The sequence below is a fragment of the Cyprinodon variegatus genome, unplaced genomic scaffold (genome assembly GCF_000732505.1).
Source record: "Cyprinodon variegatus isolate N-32 unplaced genomic scaffold, C_variegatus-1.0 Scaffold409, whole genome shotgun sequence".
NCBI lineage: Eukaryota > Metazoa > Chordata > Actinopteri > Cyprinodontiformes > Cyprinodontidae > Cyprinodon > Cyprinodon variegatus.
Genome location: NW_015150862.1, coordinates 431,622 through 447,666, shown reverse-complemented (window position 1 = coordinate 447,666; position 16,045 = coordinate 431,622). Strand labels below are relative to the sequence as shown.

The 16,045-nt window shown below is 37.4% G+C and overlaps 1 protein-coding gene across 1 annotated transcript in view; it reads left to right on the top strand.

The window, feature by feature from the left end:
• The window catches only part of slx4ip (SLX4 interacting protein), a 55,097-nt gene that overhangs the window by 33,387 nt on the left and 5,665 nt on the right, over positions 1-16,045 (top strand). The window contains exons 6-7 of the mRNA XM_015387969.1: positions 2,632-2,700; positions 5,547-5,635. Of these exons, the coding sequence (XP_015243455.1) occupies positions 2,632-2,700; positions 5,547-5,635 (158 nt within the window). The remainder of the gene's footprint in view (positions 1-2,631; positions 2,701-5,546; positions 5,636-16,045) is intronic.

Below are 16,045 nucleotides of genomic sequence, written 5' to 3'. Positions count from 1 at the left end.
TATATGTATATTATATTTAGTTGTTGTTTTTGTCCCTGTTACTGCTACTGATATATCTAAGCTTATTCCCTTTCAGTTTAAGCGTGTGACAGTGTGTGTCACTGTACACTTCTTGTTTATTTTTCAGGAAAGTTATTTTAAATAGTGTAAAAGTTTCCATAAGTCACAGAAAAGTATTGACAACTTCCCCTTCAGATTTATTCCCGGGGCTTTAAACCGCCTGCATTTTGTGCCAATGGCTGTGTGGGGCAAGTTTGGGTTATGAACCAACTCTGGGAAGATACTTTTCCGATGATTGAAAAAAAAAAAAAAAGAAGTATGAAGTGTTATTGCCGAGGGGCGTAAAAAAGTCTCAGACGTTCACTCCCATAATGTCAGTTTTTTTTTTTTTTAAGAAGCACAACCTTGTTTTGGACTTGATGGTAGTCATAGTGCATATTTGACATTATCCAGGGACTTTTTTGAAAGAGTCTGGAGTGCAAAAGGTCAGGATTTTCTCAAACTTTGGAGGACATGTAATCCTTTAATTGAAGGCAAAATACCAGAATCCTCCCTCAACTCTATAGTTTGTAAATAAATAAAAAAGAAGCATAACATGAATTATTAGAAAGGTAGTGGCAGAGTTGAGGAAAGTTGAATATACCATTGGTACTAAGGGTGCAGGAGGGTACCAAAGGGGAAGCAACCTCCTTCGGCTTCCCAGCATCGAGAAGTAAAGAACAACTGAATTGCATGTCAGCCAGACCTTTGCTTTCTGTCAACAAATTCCTGCCAGATTAGGCAACAGGCCACGGTTTCTGCCCAGCACATCTTAAACACTGTGACAAACATTTCAGAGTGGAGACTCGACCCATGACTTCTCTGCTGCTTCCAAACTTAAATGTTATTAAAATGAAGCCCTTATTTTATAATCAGTAAATAACCTCTCACTGGCTTGCAGAAGTATTCCTACTCTTAATTTGATCATACTACAGCTATAAACTTCAGAAAGGTGCTTATATTTGTGAAATGTAAAGAGAATACATGTTATTTTGTATGTTTTTCTTTCTTTGAGAAATGCAAATCAGGAATATTCCCTAGAATCCCCTTTTCTTGCAGTTACAGCCGCAGGTCTTTTAGAGTATGTCTTTACCAGTTTTACACTGAGATTTATGCCCTTTGTGCTTTGCTTTGTAGCTCAAAGCTGTTAGAATAGTGCGTCTTTGAACATGAATTTTTAAGTCTAATTACAGGTTTAGATCTGGGGTTTGACATTAATATGTTTCAGTCCAACCCATTTCCTTGCATGTCTCTCTGCATGAATAGCGTTCTAGCCTGCCTTGTTGGAAGGAAATCCTTTGCAGTAATCTCTTTTTTTTTTTTTTTTTTTTTTGGAGCCTCCAACGGCTTTTCTTCTATGATTGGTTTGCATTTTGCTCCATCCATCTTCCTAGCAACTCTGGCCCACTTCCCAGTCCTCGCTAAAGAGAGAGCCTCCCCACGATGTTGACACCATCAGGTTTCAGTGTGGGGGTGGTGTGTTTAGGCTAACGTGCAGCAATAGTTCTGAAACCATACATGCTGAATTGTGGGATGAAAATTAATTATTAATTGATAATTGTCACAATTAAGATAATTGTCACATTTTTTGGAAAGGATGTGAATAATGCCATTTGTTGAGAGAATAACCATTGCAGAATATCAATTAAGCCAAAAGTGTATAAAAAATATACACGTTTTACATGTAATAAAATCTCCTCTGTCGAGAGCTTCTCAAGTAGTGTAGTTTTAGCTTCACCTGGATCCAGTTCTGTAAAAAAAGTATCTTTTACTATATTATTATAGTATTATAAGTTGTTGGACTGTAATCAACAAATTAATTTACAAAAAGTATGTTTTTTAAGATTAATTGAAAAAAATAATTGAAGGATTAAGGATTAATAAACTGCTAAAATAACGATAGCTGCGGCACTATTTTAATAATAGTTTGATATGACCAGAACACTTTTTTCCTGTTTGCTTTGGTCCCTAAATGGCTTGTGGTAAAAACTGACTTTGAACGACTCTCCTTTAATAGCAGCTTTCTTCTTGCCACTCTTCCAGAGTTCAGATTTGTGGAATGTGTGACTGATGGTTTTCTCCCACCTGAGCCTTGGTTCTCTATAGTTCCTCTAGAGTTACATTGGGCCCCTTGGCTTTGTTTTTTTTCATCAAGATCTGCCCACTCAGTTAGTTTACATGGACAGCTGTGTCTTTGTAGCTTTGCAGTTGTGCCATATTCTTTTTATTTTTATATGATGAATTAAACAGAGCTCTGTGAGATGTTCAGAGTTCTGAATGTTGTTTTTGGGCCCAACTCTGCTTTAAACTTCTCCACAGCTTCTTTAATATCTGAGGCCTTGAACAGCTGTGTTTATACTAACATTAAAATCCAATTAGTTGCTTCAGATTTTATTTGAAGGTATAAAAAAATGGATTTGAATACAGCTTTACCTTGGGGTTTGTAGTTGTGATGTGACTGAATGTGAAAAAGGTCAAAGGTTAAAAATACTTCATAAGGCCGTGCAATTCTATTAAGTGACCAGTATGTTTTAATGTTTAGAAAATGTTTGTGCAGCGTTTAATGTTAATTGTCTTTCTGTATTTTTGTAGGGGAAAACTTCAACCTTGTGGCCAATTTCTTCAGGCGGCACTCCAATCTCAGATGTGTTGTGGAGCAGGGTATGTGACCAACATGCTTTCCTGCAACCCGTCCCATTTAAAATAATCAGAAATGCATCATTTTCAGCCAAATTTCCCACCAAAAGAACAAGTCATCTGCGGATTGCTGTTGATTTTTCTCTCCCTCACTTGTTTTTATGTCTTGTCCCTACCTGCTAAGGGTGTATTTGAAAGCAGGCAGCCGTTAAAAAGCCCCCTTGAGAGGCTACTGGGAATGGGAGAGAGGGAGGAACTGTGCGACTGTCTATGGAGGGCAGTGGGAATGTATCTTCACGGCCCATCTAGTGCCTGTGACCCCTGGTGACCTTTTCATGGGACCAACATGGTTCTCTTCCTGTCAGTAAAGTTAATATCTGCTCCCTCAGAACTGAGGCCTAGATGTTGGGGCAGCGGTGACCTGCTGCTGAGTAAAATAAGGGTTCTTTCAGCAGGTCCGTTACACATCAAATTAGGCCTGGTCCTCTGGGGTCAAAGGTGGTGAAATTTAGTACACTGAGTTTACTCAGCCTACATATTAGGTTAGATAAAATCAAAAATATCATTAGTTTTAGTTTCTATTGGTAAAAATATCCAATGCTAACCTTCTGAAGGTTTAATGAAAGCTAAAAGACGTTTATCTGGAATTGGAATTTTTTTGTTTGTTGTGTTTTTTCCCTCTGAAAATATGAAAAATGTGTGAAATAATTTCAAGCTCCAGACGGTGGGTTAATTAACACAAAAAATAAAACAAAAGATATAAGTGTGATGATAAGAAGAGAAATGTAATCATCAGGAAGTGTTGGCCTAGTGGGTTAAAGCAGTGCACTTGTGGTCTGAGAAGGTTGCAAGTAGCCCAGTTTAAACCCCACATCCTCCACCCTGGGTTCCTGAGCAAAGCCCTTAACCCCATATTGCTCCCCTGTGCCGCACAGTGGCAGCCCACTGCTCCCCAAAGGGATGGGTTAAATGCAGAGGTAAATTTCTCCAATGTTAAATCAATAATTGGTAGGTACTCTTAACTCTTTATTATTATGTAGACTTCACATTGCATCAGTATCTCTAGCAAAGCACCATTCTACCACTGCCTTGCCAGGTAGTTGTATCCTTGCATGATTTTTTTTCCAAACAAAGTTCTTTTTACTGTAGCTAAATAGTTCAGTAAAGTGGCTTCTCTTATATTGATATTCATGGGGTTTCCTGTTCATGGGAGGCATGAGCTTTTTTTTTTTCTTCTGAACATCAAAACCAACTTCCTTTCATCTGATGTTAAAAGTTTAGGTCAGATCATTGAGACTTGGATGGAACAGGGTGTTCCGAAAAGGCAATTATCCCCAAAACACATCAAACCTAATTTTGGAACGGTAAAGTCAAGTTTCTTTAGTGGTTCTCCCAACGCCCCAACCTCAATCCTGCTGAAAATGTGTTAACTATTCTCCAGAGCTTCAAACTTTCTGCCATGAAGAGTGACCACATAGACAACAAGAATGAGCCTAGAAGTTTTATGAAGGCTACAAAATGTTAATGACCACAGTGCAGTTCTTTAAGAGGCATCTATTCAGTGGGGAGACAGATGGATGGATAAAGTAGTAGTCATTCAAAATTTCCCTACTTCATGGGCCCTTGGCTGGTCCCCTGCAATTCCTTTTTAAACATCAATCTTGGTTCTAAAATATCCTTGCTGTCATGATTTGTGGACATTAAGATCTAAAGAGAAGCATCTTCTCCTGGCCAAACCTTGTAATTCAGTGAAAGGGTGGAGTCAGAGTAAAAAATATGCAGGCCCAGGAGAAGGAGGGGCTCACTCCATTGGCTGGAAGTTTTAGGGGATTTTGAAGGGAAGTGGGCTGCCATTTGGCTGGCGTTTGACCTGGAAGGGCCATTTTGAATGGCTGCTACTATAGATAGATTCATCCTTTTTGTGCTAATATACCTCCACAAATTGGATGCCCCACCCCTAACAAAGAATCTTTAAAATGGTCCTAAATCAGAGTTTCCGCGGGTCATTAAAAATCATTAAAAGTAATTCAATTATAATGTTTTTAATTAAGGCCTTAATTAGCATTAAAATTCATTAAATTTGATAATCGTGGCATTAAAATGCTTCGGAAAAGAAGCTTGAGGTGAAGAAAAGGCTAGAGAATATATATATATTATTATTATTTTATTTATTTATTTTTTTCACCAAATGTTTTATATAGACATGCTTTGCGATTGGGACCAGCAGTGACCTAGAAGAGAGAGCATGAACCCCTTTTATAAATGCTTGTGGTTTTAGCCAGCAATTGTCATTAAACTGTTTGCTGTAGTTGTGGGAAAATCTAATACTTACCAAAACCATAGTACATGTAAATAATATTTTCCGTCCACACATGAAGGCAGCCGGTGAAAAGGATTGAAAAAATAAGGCTTTGAGCCATGAAGCAGCTAAAATTCATAAAATGGGAAAGGTATAGAACTTTATCTTTTTTCTTAAAGATTTTGCTTTAATCCAATCTCCTCAAGTAAAGAAAGATCATAGCTCATGTTTTCCATTATCTTCTGATCTTACATGTTTGAATTCATATTTAGAACATTATGTAGCTTATTTAACATAATTTGTTTTTGAAGTGAAAATATATTCTATTTGAAATCCTTTAAACTTTAGTTTATCCTGAAAACCCACAGTTAATGTAAAAATGTAAGCTATTTTTATGTTATTTACTCTGCTCATAAAGTTTTGGATATGTATTTTTACTCCCATTGTGTGACGGATAGTTTGTAGATGTTAATTCAAGCTTCCACCACAATTCCTACAGTCTGACTTGGACCGATAATTAGAGGTAAGCCAACCTTATTAAGATCTGTGCCGTTTCCCCGCCTGCTTTCAGATTTGCGTCTGTTTCCTGAGCGATATGTCGTGTGTGTGAGCTGCCCAGAAGATGCCTCGGTGCACCATGGAAACCCGAGCCTGGCCGCGGTGAGTGCTGTTTATACTCCTCTATTTCCCCTTCCAGTTGCTTGGCAAAAAGTTCAAAATTGGTCTGTATGTTATTACAGCATTTGATTGCCAAATTGTGCTCTCCCTTTATGTGTAGTGGTCTGCTTTACTAGAGGACAAGGGATTTGAACTCTGCAGGGGCATCTTGTAGAGCTAGAAAACAAAATATAAGGAGATTTGCGGCAACATCCTCAGGGTCCCGTTTTGTTCAGCCTAACCTGCCAAGTTAATATATTGAGCTTGACCTCTATTTAATACCTTTGTGGTTCTAAAAGAGGTATTTAACAAATATTAAGGTAAAAAGTAATCTTATTTGCACCTACAAATTCTTTTTGACACTAAAATAGTGCCTGTTATCATGAAGAATTAATAAATAAGTGATGAAGAGTATTGTTTTCAAACCAGCCAATGTCTTTCTAAAATAATTTAACAAAGCTGCTTAAAATTTTGTCATGCTACAGCCACAATGAAACATTTTTTAGCGAATTTGAGTGGGTAATAAGTAAAAGAGCTAAACAAAATAGTGAATAACCTAATTGTGAAAGTTATCTCCTTTTTTGAAAAGCTTTTACTAAGGAAAATCTAATAAAGGTGTCCAATGGGTTTTTATTCAGCCACCTGCTGAATTTCAATGGTAAGACTCGATATAAAACAGATTATATTTTCCCAAAACAAAGTCAAACCTTGTCGGATTAGAAGAAGGGTGTATGTTTACATTTTTTTTTTTTTTTTACAGATTTTCATTTGGATTCAGGTCTGAACTTTGACTAGGACATTCTAAAACTAAAATATTTTGGTGTAAAAAATCCTATGTAATTCTGACTGCATGTAAAGGGTTGGTGTTCTACTGAAGATGAATCTATATCCTTGGTCTCAAGTTTTTAACACTGTCTGGCAGTTTTTCTTGCAGGGTTACCCTACAATCAACTTCATTATCTCTGAACATCTTCCCTGTCTGCTAAGAAAAAGTATCTCCACTTCATGATGCTGTCACAACCATGATTTGCTAAAGGAATGCTGTGTTCAGGGTGACATCCAGCCCCACGTAGTGTTTTACCGTGCCCCGTTCTGCCCAAACTTCTTCTAGTTCTTTCATTAAATATTTCCACCTTCAGCTCAGCTGGAGTTAACATGGCCATTTTTTTTCCTTGTCTGTGTAAATGCTCGGTCTAAAAGTTCAGGTGGTTGGCTAGTAGGTTAACATTTGGTGGCAGACTCTTTAATTTCAGAATCTAAATAAAACGGAGCTTAAAAAGAAGTTTAACACTTAAAATCCCCTTTAAATCTATTTATACTCTTTCCCTAACCTCTCTGCAGCATCCTTTAATCTCTTCACAAAACAGCTGAACTATTTACCAATAATATGACCTTTAAAGGTAATTGCTCCCTTTATTTAGAGGTGTCAGAACAAAGGGGGTTAAATATGCCACACATTTCTATTTTACATTTATCTTAAAGTCTGAAAAACATGATTTTTTTTTTGTTGCTTTTAATAATTATGCAGGAATTTTGTTGCCATAGCAACAAAAGCTTGGTTGATTAAACAAACCAAACAAACTTTATTCCTCTTGCTCTTTGAAGATTGTTAGTGTTTTAATAGGGTTTCAATTACGTTGATTCTGCAGTCAGAATACTGTCTCTGTGTTTTTCCCTCTAATATAATCCACTATCCTTTGGTCAGTGTATATTTGATCCTGAAAGCCCCCCTGAGTATTTTGGGAATTGGCAGTGGAGCCTCTCACCTTGGCACAGACATCCCACCCCGATCACATCCCATGATAAGTGGCCTGCTACTTTTCTGTGAAGTATTTTTATTTAGATTTTTTTCAATACCTCAGCCCTTTCCGCAGTTAGACTTCCAATGAAAGCAGCGATTGTAATATTTTTTTGTCAAGCTACAGTCGTCGACAAAAAGTTCAGATTGTGTAACCAACTTTCCAGTTCAAGGAGGCATTGCTGTCGAGTGCGTTCCTCTGCTCAGGATGTGGTGCTCTGGGATCATACAGTACAAGCAGAGGGAATTGGAGGGTGGGAGTCTTTGTGGTGGGGCTCTCACTGGCTCTGCCTCCAGCCTGTTTGTGAAGGAAAGATACCAGACAGAGAGGCACAAGGATTTTCACATGACAAAAAGAATAAATTGTTCACCTCCCTTGCTCTATTCTTAACTTGAAATAAACGTCAAAAATCAGAATGCTATTGTAAACTATAATAATGTTACTGTCTGAAATATATGTGGTTTTAAATTCCCTTTCAGGCTTGATCTTGTTTTTAAGGGTCTGTAATCCCACAACGTTTGACAGCATTTGCATGCAAGGCCTAGAAATGTGTTGTTTTTTTGTACCACATTTGCGTGTGTTTAGAGAAGTTTCAGGTTTGTCAGGATTCAGTTTGTGTGACTCGTGGAAGAAAAACTGTAACCACAGTGGAAATTTAGACAAATGAGAACATTTTATAAGGTCAGAGGAGCTGGGTTGTAAGGGAACTGAGGTAACATCATGGCATCCATCATGGATTCTACTCAAGTTGTTTAGTGTGCACTAATATCCTCTTACTGGAGAAAGTAGTGGTTTTGTTTTTCGACTGCGAGTCGCTGGAGACAAGATGCTAGGATTCGATAACATCCATCTGATAAAAAGGAAATGAAGCAGATGGGATATTTCTTTTTCCTTTTTATATTTCTAAATAAAACATCCACTTTAAGGATTTTTATTTAAGGATTTGTACTTCCATCAGTTATCTCAAAAAGTCGTGGAATGTTGTTTCTCTCCAATTGCACTTTTATGTGAGACATTTTAGTAACATTAAATAGTTTTTAAGCTGATCTGAAGTCCACATGACGTTTTGATGCCTAAGCAGACTGCAGAACCTTAGTGACCTCTGCACACTATGCTCCTGATCTATTAAGATCCCGAATAAGAGTACAAATTTACCTGTGCGAACAAAAAGTGCAATTAGCAGCCATGTTGCTGGACACCTGTTCCACACTATCCTGCCTGTATTGGGGTTTTTGTGTCCTACCAGCAGATGGGGAGAGTAACTTGATCGTAAGAGAAAAATAAAGTTTGAAGTCTGGATTTGAGATAATAATTATCCAAAAATAACTATATTAATGGAAAGATAATTGAAAAGATTCAATTAGTGAGTCAATTAATGAGTTTTTTTTATGCACTTTACATGTAATTATCTTAAATCAGCAATAAAAATAACCACAAAGATCAAAATAATAAAGGCTAACAATAAAACATTTAATATCAGCCATAATACCTTAATAATTTGACATCACCCCAAGCTCCCCACTCAACCAGTTACCACGGCCTTTTCCTCTTCATTGCTAAACTGCCATCGTTCCCAACAGCTTCTGCTTTGCTAAAAGGTCAGACAGTTTATGGTGAAATACTTAGAAGCAGGTGTTATCATATAGGTGAAGATTTATCGTTTAAATGGATAAAACAGGCAAATGAGCTACGTTGCCCTGAGCCTTATAGTATTTATAGGTTTTTCTGGGAGAATACTGTTGTTGACTTTCATCAGCACTCCTTCAGAGCTATAATGAGCTGTGAAACTTGTTAAAAATGTCAGCTAATAGATATTATGTGACAGTTGTAATTAGCAGTATTACAAATTGTTCATTTTGGTTAAATGTTTTCCTGAAATCATGTGCCACAGCTTTAAATAAAAATGGTCCAGTCTTGGACTTGGAATACAGAAACCCTAATGTTCACCAAAAAGCCTGTAAATCAAGCTGAAATGAAAGGAAGTATAAACTAAAACCCAAACTGCTATATTTAATTCATTAAATGTGGAAAAAATTTATTTTTGATATAGCAGTAATATATTGAACAAGGAAAATTAGTATGTATATTATATTAATACAGATATCAAATTTTCCAGAAAAAAAAGCAATTTTCGGAAAATTAGTGCTTGAGTTGGTGTGAAAATTTCATCCCCATCTCATGTCTCCTCCCTGTTTATTTTTCCAAATTGAAACTGGAACACTTACTTTAACTATTGAGCACAAAAGAATGGGACCGTTTTGTTTGTTTTAAAACAGCGATTCTTTGCTCAGATGCATGGAGCAACTCCACTCCTGCTCCTAATAGTAATAAGTAATAAAATATAGTGTTAAGATGCACTGATATTTAAATCTGAGCAGATATTGATATAAGCTATTAACATTGATGTATAGCTAATGAACGATGTTAGTTATAGCACATGTATATGTATATGTGTGTATATATATATATATATATATATATATATATATATATATATATATATATATATTTAAAATTATATAATAAAGCAAAATTCCAACCCTTTCTGTACTGTGAAAAAGTTACCACATCTGGGACATTGCTTCTTCTGTTAACCTTCCCCTTGAACCCTGAGCTGCATCACCGTCACATGTCCAAACAAATATGACTTGATCAGTCCTCTCCCCTTCTTTAATTAATATGAGGCCAGATTTATGTATAGGGCCGATGCTAATACATTAAATAAAAAAAACATCATCCAAAACCAATGTTATTATCATTATAACCTTCATCCCTGCTGTGTTTCTTAGAACCTGGGATGAAACAGAATCAGTATGGATGCCTCAGAGATTTAGAGGGGGTTATTTGCTGCTGTATCATACAAATAAATAAAAAAAATCATACATTTCTGGATTTCTTTTCTTTTAGATTATGTCTCTCACAGTAGACATGCATCTGCAATGACAATGTCTGACCCCTCCATGATTTCTAAGTGGGAGAACTTGCAAAATAGCAGGGTGTTTTCCTCACTGAACATAAGCAGAGATCAGGAATTGGCCGGCCTGATCTGTGCATCTATTACTAATGACGTGCTGCTCCACTTAATACTGAAATTTCCACTTTGTCCCACCTTAACACAGATGACCAGTGATGGTCTAACTGCTTTACTTATTTCATCTGTAGGACTTCTTTCTTGCAGACAGATGTCTTTTTGTTTAGTGCATGATTGGATGTCAGCTCTAAATTGGTTCCTCTGGACTCTGTCAGCAGTTCTTAAGTTGTCATATGCAGCCGCTCTTGTTTAACAGATAGAAACCAATGGTTTGTCAGGAATGGCTGAACTGTCCAACAAATCCCTTGGTTTCAGCACAGCGATGCCTTTAAAACTGTGACAGAGATGTCTGGAGTTAGTGAAGTCAGTCTTGACATCTATATTAGCCAGATGCAGTCAGTCTGTTATGACCTAGAAACCTTAAACAACTGTGGCTCAGAAAAGGTTGAAGCTTTCAGACTGCTTTATTTTGCAGAAGACAGTGGGAAGCAAACAAGTGGTTTTGCATGTTCCCAGAATTCATTGTTTTTGAATATTTCTTTTTTTTTTTTTTTTATATATTTGAAAATTTTAAGCCCCTCATGAAAAGTTGCTTGTGAGTCAGAGCCCACAGTGAGGAGGGCAGCATGGGAAGGAAGGAGCTTGTTTAGGATTGTCCTAGTTGTTTTGTAGTCAGGCAAAGAGTGGGCAGCTGAGGTGAGTGGCGTGCTGCGCCGCAGAAGTTTGGATCAAAGGGAGCACAGATGTGTTTCCAGACCCCCCCTCGTCCTCTTCTGAGCTCTGGACGGGCCTTTGTGTTTATTCATGACCTCAGCATGGCTCTGTTGCTCTCAGCTCCCAACAGCTAGCTGCAGCCGTCTCCCAAACGTCCAGGTTCTGCTGATCTCTTCCAGGTCAAAACACGGGTGGGATCTTTTACAGTACATGATCGAGTCCCTTTGATTCCGCCCGCTCTTCTGAAGTTTTCTCGGATTTTCTTGAGGTGCAAACAGTTAACAGCTCATCCTAATCCTACCCTATGGGTGGATCCAAAAACTTTAGTCATTGTTTGAGGATAAGAGCTGTCCTCGGTTTTACACAAGTCTGTGCCCATGCATGTTTGTTGACTTTATTGCAGGGAAGATGTGGTGAGCATACACAAACAGGGCATGCTTTCTTTATGGGAGAAGGGTGGGTGTAGGATGATTGGTGGAATGTGTGGAATAAATCGTGAACATCTCGGCAGGAGGTATTTCTGCCTGGAAAGTTGGTGTTTTTGTTTCTTGGTGGCAGTTTGAAGATTTTATAAACGTGGTTTTCTCGTGGAAAGAATAACTCAGTATTTAGATGCTTTGAGGGACTCAGGCATTTCATGTTGACGTGAGTTATTATCTCGTGAACGATGATGAGTGAGTAAATGGATTTACGGGATAAAATCTAACTGGCCTTTTGTGTGTTAGGCGAGATGTAAAGATTTCGGTTAATCCGAGAACAAACAATCTTGTTTCCACAATTTCTTTCCGCAGATGAGAGATGATGGGTGCTCCCTGTGCTGACATTCTTTTTGATTTACTATGATGTATTTTCTTTTTAGGTGATTCAGATTCTAGCCAATTTTTTCAAATGTGCTACGCTTGGCTGAGTAAGTTAATCTTTTGAAAGTCGTTGCCTGTTTGCTGGAATTAAGATAGAATAGTAATAACAGCGCCTTAAATCAGCATCCATAATCTGTGAGGGTTTCACATTATGGCAATAAAACATTCTCTTTTTTTGAGTACTCAACAAATATGGTCTTTTAGGGAAGCAATAGGGAAGACATTGTTAAAGCCATTTAGGGGCAGCACACTTAAAAGGTGTTATGATAAGATAAGACACTATAAGACAAACATGATGTGGTGGAAAACCCACAAAACGGTGGTATGGTCCTGCTGTAAGGAGGGTTTTCTTGAGGACGTTAAGAGGAAGCTTGTTAAATTATATAAGAAAATCCATATCATCAATTCAGGCGAATTCCAGAAGGAAACCTACAGAATAAGTCTGAGCAGATGTTTACCTTCCAGCAGGAAACATGAAACTACATGAGTTACAACAGTGATTCCCAAAAAGGGATACGCGTTTCCCTTGTGGTTCGCAAGTGCATCGCAAGGGTTACATGAAAATATTTTATTTTTTAGGTAGTAATATAAAATAAGGCTAGGATCTGTTTTGTCTTGTGAGGTCCAATTGAAAAATCGAACAAGCTTTATCAACCATAAAGTAAGTTTTTCGTATGTTTGAATTCACCAAAACGAGGCAGAGAAACAGACTGGATGTAGAGAACAGCCTGTTATCACCTGTTGTCACACTGAGCTCATCAAAGCAGCTCAATTGTCTTGAGGAAAACAAAGTAAAACTAATTAAGTCTGACTGTAAGTTTTGCTCCCAATCCATCAAGTTTAAATGTGATTTTAGGGGAGTTACTCGGATGAGATCCAGTTTTATAAATACAGATTTATATTATGATGTTATTTTGGACTTATTTAAATTCCTTTTTAACATCCATGCAACATATTTAAGTTGTTTTATTCATTTGAGATGAAAAGAACAAAATTACTACGAATTAAAGGTATAGTAGAGGATTTTCGCGAATTTTTGAAAAGAACCTCCCTCCACTCTTAAAAGGAAAAAAAAAGCACATGCACAACCCTATACCCGCTCCCAAGAGAGGAAGCATATTTAATGTGTACTAGAGCATGCGCAAGCTCATTTCACCTCGTGCATGCTCTGTTTAAAAGTTGCTGTTTGCATCGGTCATACAAGCTTACTTTCCAAAAGAAGATTTGCAATATTTCCACGTAATTACGTAAACATATCACCAGGACGATTGACAAGGACCACTTATTTTGATGATCCACACAGAAAAAGAACATCCTCCACTATACCTTTAAATGCTCAAATTAAAAGATAAAAAAAAAAATAGTTTTAATTTTACAATCAGTTATTCTACTTTCCAATTTTGGACATCAAGAATACTTTTGACTGAGAGGGTAAGAACAAAAATGCCCAAAGGGGTACACAAGTCAAAAAATGTTGGGAAACACTGATATAGATTATATTTAGTTCATGGTCGATATCCTACACCTAACCCTAACCCTATATTTAGTTCATGGTCGAAGCTAAGTCCAAGTGAGCAAAACTGAACATATTCACTTAACGGTTATGAAATCCAATCAGGCATCTGGATTTATAGTGTCTGCATGAAGTGTGCTTGTTCTCCTATTGCTTCTCTCTAGAAACTTCACTACCTCCCAGGGATACAAAGACACTGATGTTTGGTTTATTGGTCTCTCTAAATGGCTCTTAGGTATGAGTGTATTTGTGTCTGGAGGATCTCGTTGTGATCTGTGAGAAAAGTTCCGAAATACCAAGAGAAACTCGGTCATTGTAGCAGCAAAGTGTTTCAGATCAGTCAGAGTGTTTTGCCGTATCGCTGCATTACTTCAAGTGCAGCTGCATTACAAGATAACAAACATAATCCCCCCTCCTAACCCCCCTGTCTGAACTCCTGTCTTATCTCAGGTGACAGAGGAGAAACTGGTGTTTTATGGAGTATCTGCTTGGTTATCTTTTTGAAGTTGCTTCCAGGAGCCATTAAGAGCTGGGTCAAGCTATAAGACTGAGTACCAAGATCCCTTTAAGCCAAATAATTCATCCTCTCTGTGCCTGCTGCCCTTTTGCCAGGCTTATCTTTTCAAACTAACATCCAGATGTGCTGCCTTGTTGCAGCTGATCTAGCTGAGCTGTATTGCTTTGTGGCCTTCAGGGAAGGAGTGATTTGTTTAGTTGTTTTTTTGTATGGGGGCATGCTCACTGGCACACCCTGGGCATTCACACTTGTTTGCACTCATAGAGGCAGTCATGGTAACGCCAGCTATTGGCAGCGTTATGTGACACTTATTTCCACAAATACAGTTTTATCCTCACAGCTTCTGATTAATAGGAGGTTGTTGATGCATCATTTATCCTCCTTTCACGATATCAATGCCTGTACCTTTTTTATTCATTGCTTTGTACTTGTATGATAAACCCTTTGTCTTTGGAATGAAAACTAGCAGAAGTTGCTCTTAAGAAATTGAAGTACATGTTGAATCTAGTTGAAGTATTGAAATTAAATGCGTTGATATCGAGTTTCACCTTTTTAGTGACTGATGACATATTATACTGCTTTTCTTGAATAGCTAAAAAAAAAAAAAAAAAGGGTGCAGTGTCTTTAGACTTGATTTTTTCCCCCATTTTTCCCATTACAATCACTATGATAAATATTTTTATGTAACTTACATAAAGACGTGGGATGAAAGTAAAAGTATATACTATATTTGTGGGGAAATATCTTAAATGTGTGTCATACATTTGCACTTTGCCCCTTTTATGAACTTGATACAACTAAATAAAGTTCATCGGGGCCAGTTGCATTCAGAAATCCTCTTTCATGTTTGCCACAAAGACACGAATAAAGTGAACGCATGCATACAACACAGCATATCATCCTAAACACACTACCCCTACATTAATGTATGGTGGTGACAGCATCATGCACCAAGCATGCAAAAGGTCTATAAGGATTTTACATCAAACCCAAATCTGAAACTTAACGCAAGCAAAGCAAATATGATGCAAAGGGGAAGGTCTCCACTCACAGAAAATGGAGAGCAGCAAAGTGAAAGAAAATGCTGCAAACACAAAAAAAAATATTGCAAAACATAAATGATGCTAACGTGCAGAACACAGGTAAAGAAAACATACTGGAAGTAGCAAAAATAACTGAAAGCTAAGAAAAGCTGCAAAACGGAACTTCCTAATGGAAGAGCTTCTTACCACTAGGCTGAGACATCATTACTGTTCCTCATCTGAGACCTGACGAATACATTACTATGACTTGACATCTATGGACCAGTCCTTTAGCAAATACATAAATAAGATGCTGTCCAGAGAACACCTGGATGAGAGAAAGCGAAGGTATGTTTTTTTTTTTTTTAAAGAAACAATTAAACTGTCTTAGCATCCTGCTTATGCCTTTACTAAGGGTTCATTCCATATTAGCTAATAAATATCTCTCCCTCAGTAGTCTGGAGCATTTCCAAAGCTCCTAGTTTGCAGCTGTTCTTTACTTGCAGTTTTAGTACTTGCAGCAATTTTCCTTAGCCTGTTGTGTGTGTCAGTCTCAGTTTTGTGCTAGTGTTACTTATGAGTTTGCAGAACCTTTTGAATTTGCTGTAAAATGTATGTATTCACAGAATATGCACCCTTAGATTTGTTTATAATTGGGAGGCTGGTTAGATTTGTTGGGAAGATAATTGGATTAAGAATTGAAAGAGTGAAGAGGAGATTAAGTTGAGCCCACTGTGAGCATACAAACAGCTATACAATGCAATAAATTATGTCAGTGCATTATGATGTTTTAGAACGACCCAGTCAAAGTCCAGACCGAATCCTTTTGAGAATCTTTAGGAAAGTTGGAAAATGGATGTTGGAATGAGGTTGGGCCGTTCTGCAAAAAAAAATTATATGGAAAAGCTTTTCCTCCACTTCACAGTTAGAGGTAGAAATGCTTTAAGTCACCCTAAG